This window comes from Chenopodium quinoa, unplaced genomic scaffold (assembly GCF_001683475.1).
Source record: "Chenopodium quinoa cultivar QQ74 unplaced genomic scaffold, ASM168347v1, whole genome shotgun sequence".
NCBI classification, from domain to species: Eukaryota; Viridiplantae; Streptophyta; class Magnoliopsida; order Caryophyllales; family Amaranthaceae; genus Chenopodium; species Chenopodium quinoa.
Genome location: NW_018743292.1, coordinates 12,305,581 through 12,324,782, shown reverse-complemented (window position 1 = coordinate 12,324,782; position 19,202 = coordinate 12,305,581). Strand labels below are relative to the sequence as shown.

Here is a 19,202-nt window from a genome sequence, read left to right as displayed (position 1 = left end):
AGTCACAAAAAGGTACATTATTTATATTAAGTAAATGTTCAAAAATAATAATGAACATTTTCATATACCTAAATGTACATTTGTGTTATGTAATATGACCAGGAATGATGATAAGAAAAAGTCAATTGCAGAAAAGAAGAAAAAAACTGAAAAGGAAAAGGTTGAAAGGTATAATTTCAAATTTATTTATATACACTCAAATGTTCATTTATGTTCCTCATAATTTTCTTAATTTAACAATATTTTATATTGAACAACAAGACCAAAACGCGAAAAGAAAACACTTCCTCCTGCTTTCCGATCTCCTTACTTGGTCAAGTACAAGGATCTGTTTAAAGATGAGAAAGCCATGAACCAAATTGCAGTAGACTTTGCTCTTGGTGGAAAAGATGAAAGGTAATTACTTACACTAATTAAACTTAAGGTTTAATATCTTTTATAAAAATATGTTCACATTCATATTATTAAATGTTCATAATGCAGTGCACTCTTATACTATGATGGCTTGAATCTCATCAATAGAAATGAAATGAAAACTCTTGGAGATGATGTTGAAGTGACAAATTGTGTCATAGATGGATGGGCAAGGTTTCTTAATCATAAAAAGCCGAGAAACAAGATTTATTTCTCAACAGTGCTTCATGTTAGTCTTTCTTCTTTTTTTATATTATTGATTCTATTTTCCTATGATAAATAATTGCTAAAAATTCATTTAACTTCTATATGTTTGTTTGTATTTCAACAGCACATTATGTGCACAAATAAAGTTTGTCAAGAAGGATCATCAATGAAGACAAGAATTAATGCCTTCATAGAAAGAATTGACAATGAACTGAAGTTGAATAAAATTGACAGCATTGTTGGATATAAACAGGTATTAATTCTTGTTTAATACAAATGTTCAATTACCTTCAATATATTGTCCAATAACATTATATAATTTGTTCAGGTCTTCTTCCCAGTATCAACTTCTCAACATTTTTTTCTGTTGTGCGTCAATCATATAGAAGACAAAATTCATATAATTGACAATAGAAAACTACCAAAAAAGGTATCAGTCCAAGCAAAATATGAAGAACAACCAAAAATGATGGTGAGATAATATGTTCATTTATAGTTGACTACATGATCAATTATATTTTATTAATTGTTCATGTCTTCATCACAATACAAACTTCTAAACAATTTTTACTCTTTTTTCTATCAGTTAAAAGGATTGGCAGAGTACATGAAACACCTTGGATATCAAGATGCAAAAAGAATTGAAGACTACACAGTTGTTTTGGAAAAGATGAAATGGCGTAGCAACAATGACTATACAAACTGTGGAGTTTACATTATGAAGCATATGGAAACCTTCACTGCTGATCCTAATGAGAGCTGGATTTGTGATTTAAAACCAAACAATGTAAGAGTTATAAATGATCAATTATTTAAGATATAATATTCATTTATGAAACAGTAAAGATTGTTTAATTAAAATTTGACAATTCATTTTGTTCAACAGGTGGAACAAATTAGAAATCTAAGGCTCCAATACACAGCAGAACTGATGTTATTTGAAGAAAACACTGAATCAAGAGCAAATAGAAGGAAAGCTAGAAAATTTGCAACTTTGTAGTTTCAAATGTTCATTTACAACTATGTATATGTTCATTTCTTATATATGACTATTTTTTTTTTTTAGAAGTAGACTTATGGATTTTATTTTAATATTATTGTAATTGATATTTCATTTTAATCTTTGAATGAAAGTTTTTTATATAATAGATCGAAAATTCAAAATTACAAAATAGTAATTAAATCAACATTACAAAAAAGTCTAATGTTTATAAAGTTCTGGAATACTAATTATTTATCTTTATTAGCCAAACGTTTAGCTACACTTGTATCAAAAAAGGCTAACAACCTATCATATTTAGAAGAAATCTTTTTAGAACCTAATTGAACATTTCTTGATTGAAGAATTGGAACACGAGCACCTTGATCATTTCTTTGAACTGTGGGAGGAGTAACTTGAACATTCTGAACAGGAAATCCTTGATCATTTATTTGAACCGTAGGAGAAATAACTTGAACATTTGTTGATTGAACATTCCTGGAGTTGGATATGATCATTTCTGGATTGGTGTTTGAACAATTCTGAGTTTGATTTTGAACATTCCTGGGAACAGTAGGTTGAATAACAACAGGAGATTTTGTTGACGCACTAGTATGAATTGGAACTCTTGGATTAATTTGAGAGTAAGTTTTAACACCAGAAGCACCTTCATTTGCACCAAAATTAGAACAAGGTTGAACAGCAGAAACACCTTCAAGATTTAAATCCTTCGCCTTTAAAAAAATTAAATTGATCATTAATAAACCAGTATATGATCAGTTACAAACACTTATACAAACAAATATGGAAAAAAAAAAACCTTAGCAATAGATGAAATATCAACATCAATAGATATGATAGATGAAAGAGAGCTTTCACCAGTAGCCTACAAAAAAACCAAAAAAAAATATATAAAATAAAAAATTAAATAAAAAAAAATTATAATATAGATCATAAATGTTCATATACCTGATCAAAATCATTGGAAATACTATGATTTGATTCCTTAGAACTAGAAGGAATTTCTTCTACAACAGCTGATTTTAAGCCGACCTATATTTTTAAATTATAAAAATCAATATTAATAAAATATAAATAAAATGTTTTTTTTGGCACATTTGAATTTACCTGAGCCCGTTTATTGCTCAAAACAATCAATTCAATGGGATCACTAATAGAATTAGCATAAGTAACAGCACAACCGTTCTCATCAAGTTCCTATTTAAAAAAAAAAACATAAATGATCATTTACGAAAACTGAAATGATCAATTTGAAAATATGAAATGATCATATACCTGTACAACTGCTTGCCCTATACCCCTTTTGTAAGGAGTGTACAGAGACTTTTTCCTCTTGAAATTACCCTTTGCCTTGTTACACTGCTTCTCCAAGGTACTCTTAGGCCTTACATTCCTCTCACCTTTAGGCCTAGCTTTTGGAGGATTCTTGATCTCAAGATCAACAATTTCAACCTCTTTAACAGGTTCACTAAAGTCAATTACACCTGATACACTCTCAACCTTTTCTTTTAACAGATTGAAATAACACTCAACCTCTGCCCTTGCATTCAAAGAATTCTGACAACTTGTTATCAACTTAACAAACTTTCTGATTGTTTGTGACCTCCAAACACTAGTAGCCACAACATTTGTCCTCAAAGTAGGTTCTTCAATACCATGACTACACATGGCAGCCTTTGTCCATCGTTTCATTATATACTCTTGTGGAATATTACGCACACAATGCAAATGATATACTCGAAGAGAATGAGAACAAAGTAAACCAATCTCACTAAAGTACATGCATGTGCAACAAATTGCATGTGTTTCCTTATTAAAAACAACTTCATGCTTAATTATATCCTTCCCAGGCCTCCAAAGAAGATATGAATATTCTGGAAAACGCAAACCATTATCAACATGATCATAAGCTGTCCCCCTAATGAACTCCTCTTCAAAAAGAACATAAGCTTGAATAGTGTACAATGATCTTGCATGAACTAATATACCAATATTAGCAAAAGCTAGGTGCCTATTACCCCTCAGAGTATTGTAATCTCTTGCACCTTCCTTACTTCTCCACTCAGAAATGACATCAAGAAAAACATGATAAAAATCACATAAACCTTGAGTCTTATTAAGACGTTGTGAAACTGACTTATTAGTAGTTTCACTACGTTGAGAAGACAATATACCACCAGACCAATACTTCTTAGAATAAGCAGGACACCACATTTCCTTTATTTTATACAAATCACATAACCAATCATCATTTTCACATTTGTATTTATCACACATCCTGTATAACAGAAATGATCATATATTAATTTAAAAATGAACAAAATATAAATTAAAATATGTACATTTGTGTAAAGAATAATGATCATAAACAATATGGACACTAATAATATTATGATAACATACATAACAAAGTAAATTGTATGATCATATGTAAAACACTAAATGTTCATATATATATCACATAATAATCAAATATATCACATAATAAAAATAAAAAATAAATATAAAAAACAATAATTTACCTTTTCCAGAAATATTCAAATTCAGCAGGAGTTTCACAATACTTCAAAAGATATCCAAACAAATCTGTAAAGCCTTCCAAAGCTCTCAATGCTCCAATGTGTTTCTTAGAATTTTGTTCAAGATGCCATACACATAAACGATGATGAACAGTTGAAGGAAAAATGTTTCTTATACCCGCTGCAATCGCTTGTGCTTGATCAGTCATAATTGTAATGGGACTTTTCCTCCCCATTGAGTGCAAAAATGTATCAAACAACCAATCAAAAGACTCGGTGCGCTCATTAAGAATAAAACCCATACCAAACATGACATTGTTACCATGATGGTTCATCCCAACAAATGGAGCACATATCATTCCATATTTATTAGTTCTATAAGTTGTATCAAAAACCAACAAATCTCCAAAGTAATGATAATCTCTCATCATCCTACCATCACGCCAAAAAAAACTAACTAAAGCACCACTATCATCTTGTTCAAAATCATAATAAAAATCTGTCTCATCCACATGTCTCTTGGCAAAATATTTAATCAATTGGTTACCATCACATCCTTCAATTTGGGCAGCTTTTTCAGATGACAATGCATTATAAGCATCAGAAGCAGTAAAACAAAGATTAGGAGATCCCCCAACCTCCTTCTTTAGAACCCTCAAAGAATCAGTAACTTTGACTCCACTCAATTTCATTGTTGAAATGAAAAGAAGCTGCTCTTTATTCACATCTCTTTGAGACCTTATCAAATGCCTTTTTTCAGGAGGAATCATAGCATGATTATGAACCATTTCATGTCTTGTACATGTATAGACCCCTAAATGATCAATATGAAACTGCACAAAAGCTAAACAACCAGTTCGATGATCCAACTTCTCATAAATCCTTTTATTCTTACACTTATTATCTTTGAATCCCTCATTACAACAAACAAATCTTTTCATCAAAAAAGAATCATCTCTTCTTCTCTTACTCTTCCCAATTCGAATTCCAAAACCTTTCCTAAAAGCATATTCATTATACGCTTCGAAAGCTTCATCTTCAGATTTAAATTCTTTATCCTTTAATTCAGACTGTTCTGCTTCTAAATACATAATATCATCATTTTTTTCCACTGCACAATATACAATTATAAATGATCATAAAGAGTTTCATGAATGAACAATAACAAATAAGTAAAATGTTCAATATCAAAACAGCACATGATCAATTGCAAAAAGAATTTCAGCACATAATATTTTGAACAATATTTTCATTATTTACCACTACACATAATATCGATATAAAAATGTAAAAATAAATGATCAAAAATGACTTTAAGACTGAACATAAACACATTAGTAACAATGAATAAGAAAACATAAACGATTAATTGAAAGTATAATCTACAAAATATACGACAAAAACACACAATTCTAAAACACAGAGAAAACAACAAATGAAACAACAAATGAAGCAACAAAATGTTCATACAAAGTACAACAATCCAAAAACGTTCATCATAATGTAATCAAAGTAGTAAATTCAAAAATCGAAAGTGAATAATAATACATCAATTAAGTTCAAATTAACAGAGCATTATAACAGAACAAATTAGGGATAATTAAAAATTGAAAAATTATGATCACAATTACTCACATTGTTGCACAAACGAATCAACGAAACGAAGTCCAGAAGGAAACACACGCTCGCAATCGCGATCAAAATCAACGCAATCTCCAGATGCAGAATTCGCCATTGATGATCGGTAACAATTAACGAATTCGTTCAAAAAATCAAATGAAGAAGATGAATTAGCGAGAGAAAAATGTAGATCAAAAATGGAGGTTGGTTGATCAATTGAAGAGAGAGAAAAAATAGGGTTTAAAATCATATATATACATAAATTGAATAATAAGAATCAAAGGAAAAAGGAAAAAAGAGGAAGAAAAGAAAAAAAGAAAAAAAGGAAAAAAAAAAAAAAAAAAAGGAAAGAATCGCAAAAGGAAAGAAGCTGCACATGAGAACTCAATACCAGCTACAAAACGACGTAGCATAGGGGGGGTGTAGGGAACACACCCTACACTAGGGTGTAGGGTAAAATTTTCAGGTTTATGATAAACTCATTTCAAATTTCATGTTGGGTTGCTTTTGCACATGTTAATGGTCACTCATTTCAAATTTTTATATGTAATTTTAAGTATTATTTCTCTAACTTTGGGATGGAACTCCGATCCCCTATCATAAAAAAATCTCAGCTGATTTTCAATAGTATATCTAAAAGGTTGACAAATTATAATCAGATATTTATGGTTGGTTTAATTTTGCTTATCTAATCTGATCTGATTTTTTAATATGACTCAATTTTTTTTTTATCACGCACATAAAACGATAAAGCATATTATAACTTATTTTTTCTTATCTAATAAAAAATAAGTAAAAATAAGTTGTACACATTTTACTTTATCATTGAACATCATTCTTATCGTTTCTTGATTTTCTCATTCATATTTTGTGCAACACTTTCATCAATTCCATATTACAAGTAATAGATTTTACGAAGTATAAAAAACTCAATCTCAAAAATACATATAAATTGAACGAATATAACTCTTATACTATGTAGTTATATTTATTTTTGTAAACAAAAAAATGACACCATAGTGAATTTTATAAATGTAATTGATCAACAACAATGAAAAGAATTAGTGTTTAACTTTAGTTTTTTTTAACAAGTAATTATTTTTTTATTTTATTTTATTTTTAATATGATGTCTTATGTTTTTCCTTTTTTTTTATTTATTTTGCAAATATCTTTTTTTTTTTAATCTATTTTGCAAATATCTAGGATCTACCAACTAATTGGCCGACATAGTTTATTAATTTTAAAATACTCAAAATTTTGAAAAGGGATAACGGTTTAAAGCCCCTTTACACCTAGCTGGACAAATGATCTGTAGACACGTGGTACATGTCAGTTTTTCACTATATATACTCACGATTCTAGAGACATTGAGATACTTGTACCAAATACCATTTTTCATTATTATACTTTTATTAAGTCTCTTACTCTTTTTTTTTTTTTTTTTTTAATTTCTCAAAAAAAAAAACTCTTACTCAAAATTCTCTCAATTTATTTTTGAGGAAAAAAAAAAAAACCTCTCTATTTCCAAATTCAAAAATGAGTACAGCAACTTTCATTGATGTTATTATTGCCATCATTCTCCCTCCTCTTGGTGTTTTCTTGAAGTTTGGTTGTCAGGTATATATATTTTTCACACCTACTATAATTTGTTATGTTCTATTCTCTTCCCCTTATTGTTTCGTAAATTGTTTTAAATCAATTAGTTGTATAAATACTGAATTTTGTTTACAACCTAAAATTCGAGAAATTAATTGTCTTTGATACATGACAATTATTTATCAATAAAGTTCCAAAATTCTTCTTTAATAATTTTTATGTGATTAGTATTAAGATACTTTCAAAAAATTATGTGTGTATTGATCGTAATTTTTTAATTACGTGTTGGTGGTTTAGAAATGATAAAGGAGGTTTATATATATATATATATATATATATATATATATATATATATATATATATATATATATGATAACTGAGGTTATGACTATAAGTCTATAAGAAATGGGATTTTAACTTATCTTAGAAGATATCATTTTTCTTTTATTATTGGAAAGGAAGAATTCAAAGAAGTAGATGTTGTACTGATTTATGAAGTAATTAGGGTTTTTCAAATAATACGATGTGTGTCTTTAAAATTATACGAAGTACTAGGTTTAACGATTTGTGGTGTTGAACAACAAGTTATAAATTTTGAAGCCCTTCTATTTCAATACATTCTTAAATTTTTAAAAATAAAATCACGTAATTAATAAATTATTAATCAATTCGAAAAGAATGAGTTTTTAAGGGGCATGAAATCAAAAACCAATGTAAAAAAAAAAAAAAAAAAAAAAAAAAACGTGGCCCTCTTTCAAAATTTCATTTTATTTAATACTATGAGTGCTCCGTAGTACTCGTATAGATTTGATTCATTTGAATCCTTCAAAAGAAAAATGAAGACGGAGTAATTATTTGTTTGATTAATTGTTAGAAAATTAAATGATTTTGTGAAAATTATTTGGCTAAGGCAAACTAATATGATTTTATTTGATTGATATGAACAGGTTGAGTTTTGGATCTGTTTGGTACTGACATTATTGGGGTACCTCCCTGGAATTCTTTATGCACTCTATGTCATCCTCAGATGATCTCTTCACTCCTTGTACGTATTTCATTTCCTCTTCTAGTCAATTATGCTTTCTTTCTTCGCCTTTTTCAAAAAAAAATAAAATAAAAAATAATCCCTTGTATAATACTTCGGACAAATTGCAAAGTAGTAGTAAATAAATACTTACTTCCAATAATATTGCAACAATTGAACTTTTACACTGCTTATCACTCTTGTTTGATCCAATAATATGATTTATACGTTAAACAGAATATAGACACATGTGAAATTTTGGTAGATTCTGTCTTATAAAATACTTTTACAATATCAAAACATATCCTTGTTACAATATTATTAGAACAGAAGAAATATATAACACAAGTATACAATTTGTAATACACCATATACAATTAGACACGCATCTTAATGACTAAGGCTTAGTAAAACTATCTGAAGATCCGAAAATCCGATGATCCGATCCGAAAATTATGGATATCCGATTCGAATTTGATTTCGGATCCGATATCCGATCCGGATTTCTCGGATATCGGATATCCAAATTTTGGATTTCGGATATCCGATATTAAAAAAAAAAGTCAGATATCGGATACCTATCCGATATCCGAAAAAAACACTTATTGTTACATATTATTTTTTGGGTGAAGTATTGCTTGGTTATTTAAAATACTCCCCAAAGGCCGAAGGCCCAAATCTACTAACCCTAATTAATAATCATTCCTCCAAACCCCCCACCGCCTCTGACTTTCTCTCTCCCTTTTCTCATCTATCTCTCTAACTTTCTCTCTCCTCTTCGTCTTCTCATATAAAAACAAAAAACCAAAACCACCTCCATCCCTACCGCACAACCATTCAGCTACCCCCCCGACCGCGGCAACCCATCGATGGCAGCATCCTCCTTCTCCAACCGGCGCATCCCAACCTTACCTTCCCCAGCCCTCCCTAAACCCTAACCCCGCTGCTTCCCATTCTTCCTCCTCCTTCCCCACCGTCGCGAATTTCCGCATTCCGCACTGCCCAATATGATAAATTAATGTATTTGTTGGCCAATATTGTTGATTTGGTGGCTAGAATTTGTGCGGCATCGAGAAGAAATTGGTGATGTTGGTGGGCGAGACCGACGGTGCGTCTTACTGGTGGTGTTGGTGGGCAAAATTAGGTTGGTGGTTGTTGCGCTGCGGTGGCTGATTTGCTGATTAGGCTGGTGCGGTAGGGATGGGTTTGCGACGGTAGTAGGGATGGGGGTATGGGAGGGGAAGGGAGAAGGTGGTTTTCGGGGCTGGGGGTGGGAATCGAAGGGTGATTCGAGGAGGGGAGGTTGATTTCGCTGAGTATGTGGTGGGGAAGGGGGGATTCCAGTGGTGGGGGATGAGGAGAAGGGCTACGGAGGGTGGGGGATGGGAAGGGGGCTGTCGGAAAATAGGGAAAGGTGGTGGTGGTGGGGTTGTCGTGGGTGGCGATTGGATAGGCTGGCTAGATTTTTTTATTTCATTATTTTTTTTTTTTTTTTTTGGTTTTTAAAATTTCTCTTTTTTTAAAAAAATTTGGATAAAAATCCATATTATTAGATGGATTAGATGGGTCGGATATTGAATATCCGAAAATTTTGGATCGGATACGGATATCAAATATCTGATTTTTCGGATAACCGATCCGTACTCACCCCTATTAATGACTTCCCCAATCCCCATTAATGGTTAGTTCATCAACCGTACCAAAGAATCCCCAAGTTTTGCTAATACGTGTATGTTACATTCTTACCAATCCAATTAAAAAAAAAAAAAAAAATCTAAAAACAGTGTTTTTTAACATTATAAATTACAATATTTCAAAAAAAAAAATTATAATTTATAATACTTCGTACATGACATGTTTTCTGCCAATACCGACATAAGCACCTGATAATAAGTTTTGGCCACTAGTGTGAGGGATTTATTTGATGATAAGTTGGACCACTTTTTTAAATAGGAAAAAAACAAAATAATACAAAGTAATAATTAAAACAAAATTGTAACACGCTACATACAAGATAGGGTTATGACTTTGAAAGAAAATGCATAAAAAGATTACAAGAAATCAGTTCTTCATTTTCATCAACTTTTCTGATATGAGTGGGTATAACAAGGACAGCCACAGAGAAAATAGGTGTTACTTAAGCATGTTAAATAACTAAGTATCTTACGCGTTCATTGGTTGTAACCATCTTACAACCCCGAAATAATAGAAGAGATTTTTATAATACGATGTAGCTTTTGTTACGTTTTCCTTATTAACTTGATAATGCTTCTAGTTGAACATACATTGACAAGAGGACTTTTGTTTTTGAGCAGAAATGGTGTGAAGGATGCTCGTTGTTGTCGATGATGAGTATGCAGTAGAAGTTTCTTGTTTAATTTGATTGGTTATTCATTGAGGGCATCTTTAAGGGTGAACTATTTAATTGTTCACAATGAATAAACAAATAAAGTGGTGGCTTAATGGCAAACTTTTAATGGTTCATGTTGAGTGGTCATGGGTTCGATTGCAGGAGCAAGCATTTCCATGAATTAATTCGCTGTGGGCCCCACCAATATTTTGGACTGGTATTATAGCAAAACGACGTCGTTTTGCTGTTTCATGGTGCAAAACAACGTCGTTTTGCTGTTGAAGCTCAGAAAAAAAAATAGAAATCAGCGGCTGGGAGCGCGCCACTTGGCCCAGCCGCTGCTTGACACGTGTGCACTGTTTTAAATATATCCGTTGTAATTTTGCAACGGATATATTTTACAAAATACAAATAAAAAAAAAAAAAAAAAATTACCAACGACTCTATTTTTTTCCCCTCTATAAATAGACACCCATATTGATATATTTTTTTCAACTTTCAAAATTCATTTTTTTCTACTATATTTTTCTCTTCAAAAATCTCCTCTATAATTACCAATATTATTATTATTATTTATACCAATATTAATATTATTATTGTTATTATTATTTTAAATTATTATCATTAACATTATTATAGTTGTAGAACTGTAATCACGATTTGTACCTCCTTTTTTTTATGTTAATTAAAATTAGCTGCGTTGTTGTTTAAAAAATATTAATCACAAGAATTAATTTTTTTAAAAGCTGATAAAAAAACGCGATAATTTCTTAATTAATAATCACGATTAAAATATTAAATACGTCAATTAATTACATTGACATCGGTTAATAAATTATAATTATGAAACAAAAAGATTATATTTACAAAAATAAAATAAGGTGGGGTAGGGAGTATTGATGATGAACCATTATTTAGTGTTTATTGTTAAGAGTGAATATTATAAATGGTTTGTTGGGTTGATGTGGATGAGAGAGAAATGGTGATAGTAACCCATGAACCATTTTTTTTTGTTCACCAATAATGGTGCTCTGAATCGGCCTTGTAATTTTCATTACTTTTTTTTTTTCCTGTAATGTATGAAATTGTTCACTGTTGTTTTGCTACATGGATTTCTTGATGTAATTAAAGCGAAAATTGCTGATTATGAAATGGTACTTTTATGTATCTACTAGTTATGTTTGTCAAGTCTTGTTTTTTAAATTATTGGCACAAAAATTGGCCAATTGAAACCTGTATGAAAATTGATTTTTGATCATTTGAAAAAAAACAAAAAAAAAAAAAATCTTAAAATCCTCATAATTTTAAACGAAGTAGCCTCACTAAATCTGCTAGAACATCATGATATTGTAGGAGTATGAAGTTACACTTAGTACAAAGTTTGAATCAGTCCTTCGAATCTAATTGTCTCTAACTGTAATCGCGTCACCTTCCCAAATCATAGCAATTGGTCATGTCCTTGCTCATTTTGAAACTGTCTAAAGGTTTCAATTGAGGCAGCTATGACTGAAAGTATTGTAGATGGAATCGACCTCAGGTATCATCCTCAAGCCTAAACTAAACATATTATCATCCAGGAGATCACGACGAGTCTAGCATTATTTAGTATCTCAGCCATCTACCCCCACCCAAACTAATTCTATCAGTCGAAGATGCTACGAGTACAGGTAAGTAGTATCTCAGGATCATACAACAAGAACCTCACTTACACCAGAAACATGCATCACCATCAAGTCACAAAAATAACAACAAAAAATTGCTTGTCACGTCATATTCTTCCCTGTACAGAGAAGACAGAAAGAGAGGAAAAAACCAAAACAATCATATGACCATAGTAGTACACTTGTTCACAGCATTTACAGGTACAATTCCTCATCTACATGGATTGAAAGAGACTTGGTTAAGGTTTGTTGGCTAATTGATTTTGATTTTCCATCACTCCATCATGCCACTTGGCTCCTCGTGAATCATGAAAATATAAGTAATTTAATCATGATCAACACAAAAAAAAAATGTGCAAACTAATATGATGACCTGTAAGTTCAATCATCTACCAAGTTCAATCATGTCATTACACCAAGTTACAGAGAAGTTTTAGAATAGCTTACTAAAGCAAAGTTTGTGAGTTGTTCCACAAAATTGGATATGATACCAACCACTTGTATCAAACGAGATTGAAGCTGAAGCAGATATCGCCACATAAGATAGATTAAGAGTTATACCATAGTCAGTTAGTCACTGCAATAACACGCCATTTTTCACCAGATAGTGATAATTGAGAAAGAGCAGGTGAAGAAATGATCAGTCCTTAAAATGCCATTCCCGGCGACACATAGGACAATGAGCTTGAGAAGTTTGTGAATTCACCCACTTCAAGATGCAATGTAGATGAAAAGCATGGTTGCATTGCCCCCAAACTGCAACCATTAAACATCATTAGTTTCACCCAACCTCATAATTGTAAAATTTCAAGATAAGGACACACAAGGACGCCACTCAAGCCAAAACACCTCACAAAATAGTGAAATTCACACACACACACGCACCGTTGAGGAAGTATAAACAGCACTATCCAGGGTAAATCCATGCACACATGTAAAATATTAGACACCTCAGAACACAAGCACAATTGGGCTTACAGAAAACCCTGCCTTTTTTGTATTCACGGAAACAAACAGAATGCTTTACAAAGTTTAACGCAAAAATAGTTGATGGTGGGTTGAAGTCCTCAACTAGAACTTCAAATCGTCTAGAGCTCTGGGCATCAAAGTTTGATTTTCTTCTAATTAGCCCGCTGGTATGGACAAATTCCTCTTCTAGTGAACACCTATAGCGTTGGTCACAATTGATCCCAATTGATACACAACATGAGAAGGGATCCTCGTACTTACAGTCCTCTCTCCATAATGGAGATGGCTTGTTCTATTTCTGAAAGTGATATCGAGAAGAGAGGTTGATAAAGGACAAAAGCATAGCAGTTGACAAAAGGCAACCAATCCATGCCAATACCATTTTATCATCACCATATACATCATTTGGCATAGATTGTGTTCCGATTTCTGATTTAAACTTCAGATATCAGAGGAAAAGATCATAAGATGCCAAGTGACCTATGCCATGTGAGCATACTAGATGAATAGAGTTTAGGTTGCACGGATCAACTTAAGAGGAGTTGTTTTCTGGTTAATCAGCGCTACTATTTAAATAACTTATCCAGTTAACCCAGATGAACAATGTCATTGTCACCACATTTTATCTTCATTCCCACTATTCACCACCAAATTGTGTGATTCAGACCAACATTACCATATATATTTCAGATCTCAATGTATCACTATCAATTTTTATTTTATTCTCCTATAAAGTACAGGCTCTATTTCACCAAAAGAGTGTGCTTGTCATATTTAAAAGACAAAACACCTGGATTACTAGATGTTAAGTGGATTTTATTGAGCAAATTTCCTACTCTGAATAAAAAGATTGCCAAAACACTAGATCAGGCGCATTGATGTCTATATACGCATAATGCACTCGATCAGCATATCTATTTGCACTCTAACTATTCAACAGGACAATCACTGATGTATCAAAAGAAGTCAAAGTTTACATAAAAATAAAAAGAAAGTCACATACTTAATGGGCAGTCATCACCAGGTAGTTTGCAATCTGGACAACAACCATCAAAGGCCATTCTACATATTCCGCATGTTTCGTCCTGGGCATCCCAGGTCCATGAAGCTACAGCATGCCATTGTAAAATGTTAGCTTTCATCCTCTTTACTCTGGGAAGAAGCAAAAACTCAGAATAGTTAGCATAGTGTGCAGCTAACATCATTACATAGTAAAGCAGACTATAAGCATAAATTATAGTTGAATAAAATCAAGAGATTTTCCAACCACCCATCAAGTTGATGGTAATACACACGAGTAATTTGGGAGCATCATAAAGGAAAAATATGCTTTCTTTAAATTGCTGTTCAATATTCATGGGGTAGTAGTCGTATAGCTTGGAATGGAGTTTGTCCCATTCCAGTGTTTGGTTGAGCTTTTTACCCTAGAATCTTAAACCGGACAAATAGAAACTCCCTAGTCCCCACAATTCCTCCATTTCTAGTGTAACAAATCAATGACAATGGAAGTAACAGTCTTCTGGGTATGTCTAAAAAAAAAGGTCCCAACATTTTTTTCTCATGATAAACCATTTCCGCATAAACCCACGTAATGATATAAAGTACTACAATGCAGTATCATTATATTATTTAAAGTTTAGAAAAATCATGATTTATATCATTATATGGGTTTATGCGGAAATGGTTTATCATGAGAAAAAAATGTTGGGACCTTTTTTTAAGACATACCCAGAAAAAAATTGCTCCATTACCTTTCCACTATCTCTATCTACAAAACGCAAAACAAGAGCTAGTTGTTCTTTTTGGGACACATCACTTGACTCATCGGCCAATATAGCAAAGTAATCATCATCAACTTCTTCTATTATGCACCTAGTTGTTTCTTTGGCACAACAATTAATAATGTCCTTTTGAACGGAAGGGGAAGTCATTTGACAATTTCTAGTTGCATTTTCAAGAGTATGTTCTCTTACTTCCTCAACCTTTTCTCCTAACCATTTCAAAAGCTCAAAGAAAATTACCCCTATTATATGACTCCCCCCCTTTCATCATGTCCACGAAATGCCAAACCTTGCCCCAAAAGAAACCTTAAACAAGTTGAAGATGCATTCAAGCAAATAAAATATTCACTTTTAATCACATCACTTGCATTGCCAAGCACATTCAAGATTGATTTCTTTTTTTTCATCTCTTAAATTCACATATTTCTCATAAGCAAGATTACGAGCACTTTTAATTCCACCAACATGCTTCTCAAATCTTTCCGGTTTATTCCATGCCCTAAACCCTCCATCAACAAATGCATCACCCCCTGAATTATTATCAACTTCATTCTTCAACAAGTAACATACAAAACAAAACGCAGCATCTTTTTCAATACTAAAATTCAAGCCAATCCCATTTCTTGAACCAATGAACACTAAAGCGACGTAAACCAGACACTTGTCTTGCAAGGAAGTCAAGAGTTTTTGGTTGGCAAGGTTTTTTAAGAATATAACCCCTCCTAATAGCATTTCGTTCATTTGCGGGGTAATCCATTATGTTTATTCTTTTTCCCGGATCATGAGGAAGAAGTTCAACATCGTACACCGAATCTTCCTCTAATGGTACATTACTATTACTTGAACCACCCATTTCCATACCATTTTCTTGACTTTGAGGAGAGCTAAATGAAGGTGAGTTATTGGACTCATTTTCATTGGACTCATTTTCATTGAGTTTCTGTCTTTTAAACAAGAATTGTGGAAGATCGGGTTGTTTACTAGTTGCCTTGGATTTGTTTGAATTAGGTGAATCTTTGACATCTCCTAATTAAATTGAAAAATATATATCAATTTCCACAATTCCACATCATTACATAATAAATAAACCTAAAATTCTAAATTTCTAATTCAACTATACATTTCAATAAATTCACAAAAACAGGAGAAAAAAATGCAATCAAAAGTTCACAAAATTAACTATACATTTCATTATTTCAATAAATGCACAAAAACAGAAGAAAAAAACAAGTAATAAACCAATCAACCAACAGATTTCAATATTCAGAGATTTCGATAAGACAATAAACCAACACATTTCAAAATTTCAATAGTTCAATACTTCAAATCTTCAATACCCAGAATAATTGAATTAAGTATAAACTATAAAACAATTAAACAAGTAATAAACTAATAATTCAGAGATTAAATTCAGATTTACATACCGTGAATTGGGTCTAGCGATTTAGCGAAGCGAGCGAAGTCGAATGGACAGCAGCGAGTCCAGCGACGAGCAGACGAACGGACGAAGCAGTGAATCACGAAGCAGCGACGGCGGCGACTCGACTAACGGAGGGACGGAGTGCCGGGAGTGGAGCCGACGAGCGAGAGCGGCGGATTGGCAGAGGATTTTCGAACTTCGAAGAGAGAGGAAAGAGGAAAGTTAGGGTTTCATTTTTCAGAGTTCAGTTTCTTTTCTTCCTTCTTTCCGGCTTTCTGTCCGTTACTCTTCTACTTTTTTTTTTTTTTTTTTTTCCCATGTCCTTCACTAGTTCACTAGCTACGCTCGTAACTCTGTTATACATTTATACTTACGCCTAGGGTAGTTTCATTTAAAAATTATAACAAAAAAATATATAAATTTACGATAAATAATTTTTAAAATTGAATGAAAACCAAAAATTAGAGCAACTTTTTTATTTTATTTTATTTATTTTTTTAACTTTTATTTTGGAATGGAATCTAAACTACATTACTACAGCTTAAGCTTTGTTCAAAAGTATGGTTTCATGAAAGTTGTTAATGTCCAAAAATAATGCAGAAGTAACAAAGACGTTAGACGTAGACATATAACATTACGTACGTAGAGTCGTTGTCATGTTGGCTTCATTTTCTTAGACATTACAGGCACGGGTCTTGAGACTGTGTTGTGCTTTGGCCAGCTATGCTTGCTTGGCTTATAGCCTTATGGGTACGTAGTGGCCACCTGATTATTAGCTGCGCCGATGTTGAAGCTCGATGACAAGAAGGGCACGTAGGCCATTGATGGAGGAAGGATGATGGTATAGAACACTAAACATGCATCCGAATACTAATTAATGGATTGGAAAATACTACGAAGTTAATTAAGAGTTTATGGTGAAGATGTTGCTTTAAAATCGCATGGGTATGTATGTTACGTGTAGGCTTTGACAAACGAATTACATCATATTTTTAGATTCTTAGTAATCTAGAGTAGGGACTTTTTTTTAAAAAAAATATGAAGTAATTTGTAAGAAAAAAAAAATCATTCATAAAGCCGAATTTGTGATGCTTGTGAAGTGTACCTTATGAGCCGAATGATACAATTATTAGACTTCATACAACTTACTATGGAGCGCATATAAAGTACGAGTAAGATTTTGCACTACAAAACAAGGAATGTAAAAGATAAAGAGAGATCGATTATGATTTAAACTTATAACAATGTATTATCTATTATCCTAATTAATAGAATAACAATATGATTGAAGCATTTGTAAATTAAGTATGTTTAACTAAGTAAAGGCCTGTATCTATTTAAAAAAAAGGATAAAGGCATGTTTAAACATCACTTAATTATTCCCATTGTGTCATGGTATTAATTATCATACTTGTAATTATTTATTGTCATCTTCGCCTGACTTATTAAATTTGATTTTGCGCCTATAAATAATCTTTCGGAACAACATCATCCGTTCAACTCATACTAAGCTATTAGATTGTAACAAAGGATAATGATTCTGCGACGAGTACACTACAATAACATCAATTTCATGGTATAAAACTTTTGAGATGAGTTTATATATATATATATATATATATATATATATATATATATATATATATATGTTATATATATCTATAAGACTATAACTTGATCAATTATGTGATTTTCAACCAGTCTCTCAAAAATTATGTGATATGATCAATTGTGTAAGTTCGATAATCACAGATCCAAAACAAGGCTGGCTACTAGGCCGTACATTAATATTGTACCATGATATAATGTCAAATTTTAGACCAAGCTAGCAAGCCAAACCTTAATTTGCTTCAGATCCTTTCATTAACCTAAGCCGTTTGCAAGAATTAATAAACATTTCCCATGGAACATCTCCAACCAACATCCAATCTCCATCTTTGTCTTCATAAGTTGGTTCATCCTTACCAGCTTTAAAGGTGAACAACTCTTCTAATGCCTTTAAGAGTTCCTTGTAATCTTTGTATTGTTTTAGATCAACCTTTCTTAGGTAAGGAGCTCCGTCCATGCTAACCTTGACGTACATCCTTGTGGATTCTTCTTTTGATTTTGTAATTTGGAGGCTATTTTTTCTGTAAGATCTGATCGGAGGCCATCCAATTGCTTGTACCCTATAAATAACAAGTCGCACAATACAATTAGTGTCATGAAAAAAATTATATGAAGTTAAAAAAAAATAGTGAAAAGAAAATTCAAGTGACTAAAACACGATTAAATCTAAATGTATGCGATCAATCTACTTACTTTGATGGTGGAGTTGGGTGGTCATCATGGCAATCTTCAACACACGAAGTAGTAGACGACTCATCATCATTAGTTTCCAAAAATGATCTTTTCTTCTTATTATTAGATCCATTAGTTCCTGGTAACCCTAATCTCAACTCGGTGTCTTCATGAAAACCCAAGTTATCGTTGCTCTTTTCCATTGTTAGTGATACACGACCACGAAAGCAAAAAAACAAGCTCGATATGGATCCTTTAACAACTTTGAATCAGTAATCGAAGCTTGCAATAACCTTGTGCACGTTAGAAACAAATTGTAGATGCTTTAAAAATAATGAATTGAAAGTAAAAGTTGTATTG

At 32.0% G+C, this 19,202-nt stretch overlaps 6 protein-coding genes across 8 annotated transcripts; 2 read left to right on the top strand and 4 right to left on the bottom strand.

Annotated features, from left to right (window-relative positions):
- Positions 1-29: 29 nt before the first annotated feature.
- LOC110737086 lies at positions 30-1,700 on the top strand. The gene is made up of 6 exons (XM_021917457.1): positions 30-396; positions 484-643; positions 746-874; positions 950-1,093; positions 1,208-1,408; positions 1,508-1,700. Exons 1-6 carry the CDS (start codon positions 350-352, stop codon positions 1,619-1,621), a joined length of 795 nt encoding a protein of 264 aa, XP_021773149.1. The 5' UTR covers positions 30-349; the 3' UTR covers positions 1,622-1,700.
- A 128-nt stretch (positions 1,701-1,828) lies between these two features.
- On the bottom strand, positions 1,829-3,379 carry LOC110737085. 3 transcript variants are annotated; one of them, XM_021917454.1, is made up of 5 exons: positions 2,897-3,379; positions 2,729-2,818; positions 2,570-2,653; positions 2,421-2,486; positions 1,829-2,334 (listed from the first exon to the last, which is right to left on the bottom strand). In XM_021917454.1, exons 1-5 carry the CDS (start codon positions 3,311-3,313, stop codon positions 1,852-1,854), a joined length of 1,140 nt encoding a protein of 379 aa, XP_021773146.1. In that variant the 5' UTR covers positions 3,314-3,379; the 3' UTR covers positions 1,829-1,851. The 3 variants fall into 3 exon arrangements, with proteins under 3 accessions (XP_021773146.1, XP_021773147.1, XP_021773148.1); XM_021917455.1 differs by lacking the exon at positions 2,421-2,486; XM_021917456.1 differs by lacking the exon at positions 2,729-2,818.
- LOC110735972 (protein FAR1-RELATED SEQUENCE 5-like) lies at positions 3,313-6,246 on the bottom strand. Its single transcript, XM_021916141.1, has 4 exons — positions 5,776-6,246; positions 4,144-5,251; positions 3,359-3,899; positions 3,313-3,321 (listed from the first exon to the last, which is right to left on the bottom strand). Exons 1-4 carry the CDS (start codon positions 6,008-6,010, stop codon positions 3,313-3,315), a joined length of 1,893 nt encoding a protein of 630 aa, XP_021771833.1. The 5' UTR covers positions 6,011-6,246.
- An 895-nt stretch (positions 6,247-7,141) lies between these two features.
- On the top strand, positions 7,142-10,865 carry LOC110737084 (hydrophobic protein RCI2B-like). Its single transcript, XM_021917453.1, has 3 exons — positions 7,142-7,378; positions 8,305-8,402; positions 10,697-10,865. The coding sequence occupies exons 1-2, from the start codon at positions 7,298-7,300 to the stop codon at positions 8,386-8,388; spliced, it is 165 nt and encodes a 54-aa protein (XP_021773145.1). The 5' UTR covers positions 7,142-7,297; the 3' UTR covers positions 8,389-8,402; positions 10,697-10,865.
- A 924-nt stretch (positions 10,866-11,789) lies between these two features.
- LOC110737083 (anaphase-promoting complex subunit 11-like) lies at positions 11,790-16,984 on the bottom strand. The gene is made up of 3 exons (XM_021917452.1): positions 16,567-16,984; positions 14,365-14,513; positions 11,790-13,148 (listed from the first exon to the last, which is right to left on the bottom strand). Exons 2-3 carry the CDS (start codon positions 14,501-14,503, stop codon positions 13,033-13,035), a joined length of 255 nt encoding a protein of 84 aa, XP_021773144.1. The 5' UTR covers positions 14,504-14,513; positions 16,567-16,984; the 3' UTR covers positions 11,790-13,032.
- Positions 16,985-18,284: 1,300 nt separating this feature from the next.
- Positions 18,285-19,202, bottom strand: LOC110736079 (auxin-induced protein 22D-like). Its single transcript, XM_021916219.1, has 2 exons — positions 18,864-19,202; positions 18,285-18,730 (listed from the first exon to the last, which is right to left on the bottom strand). The coding sequence occupies exons 1-2, from the start codon at positions 19,043-19,045 to the stop codon at positions 18,403-18,405; spliced, it is 510 nt and encodes a 169-aa protein (XP_021771911.1). The 5' UTR covers positions 19,046-19,202; the 3' UTR covers positions 18,285-18,402.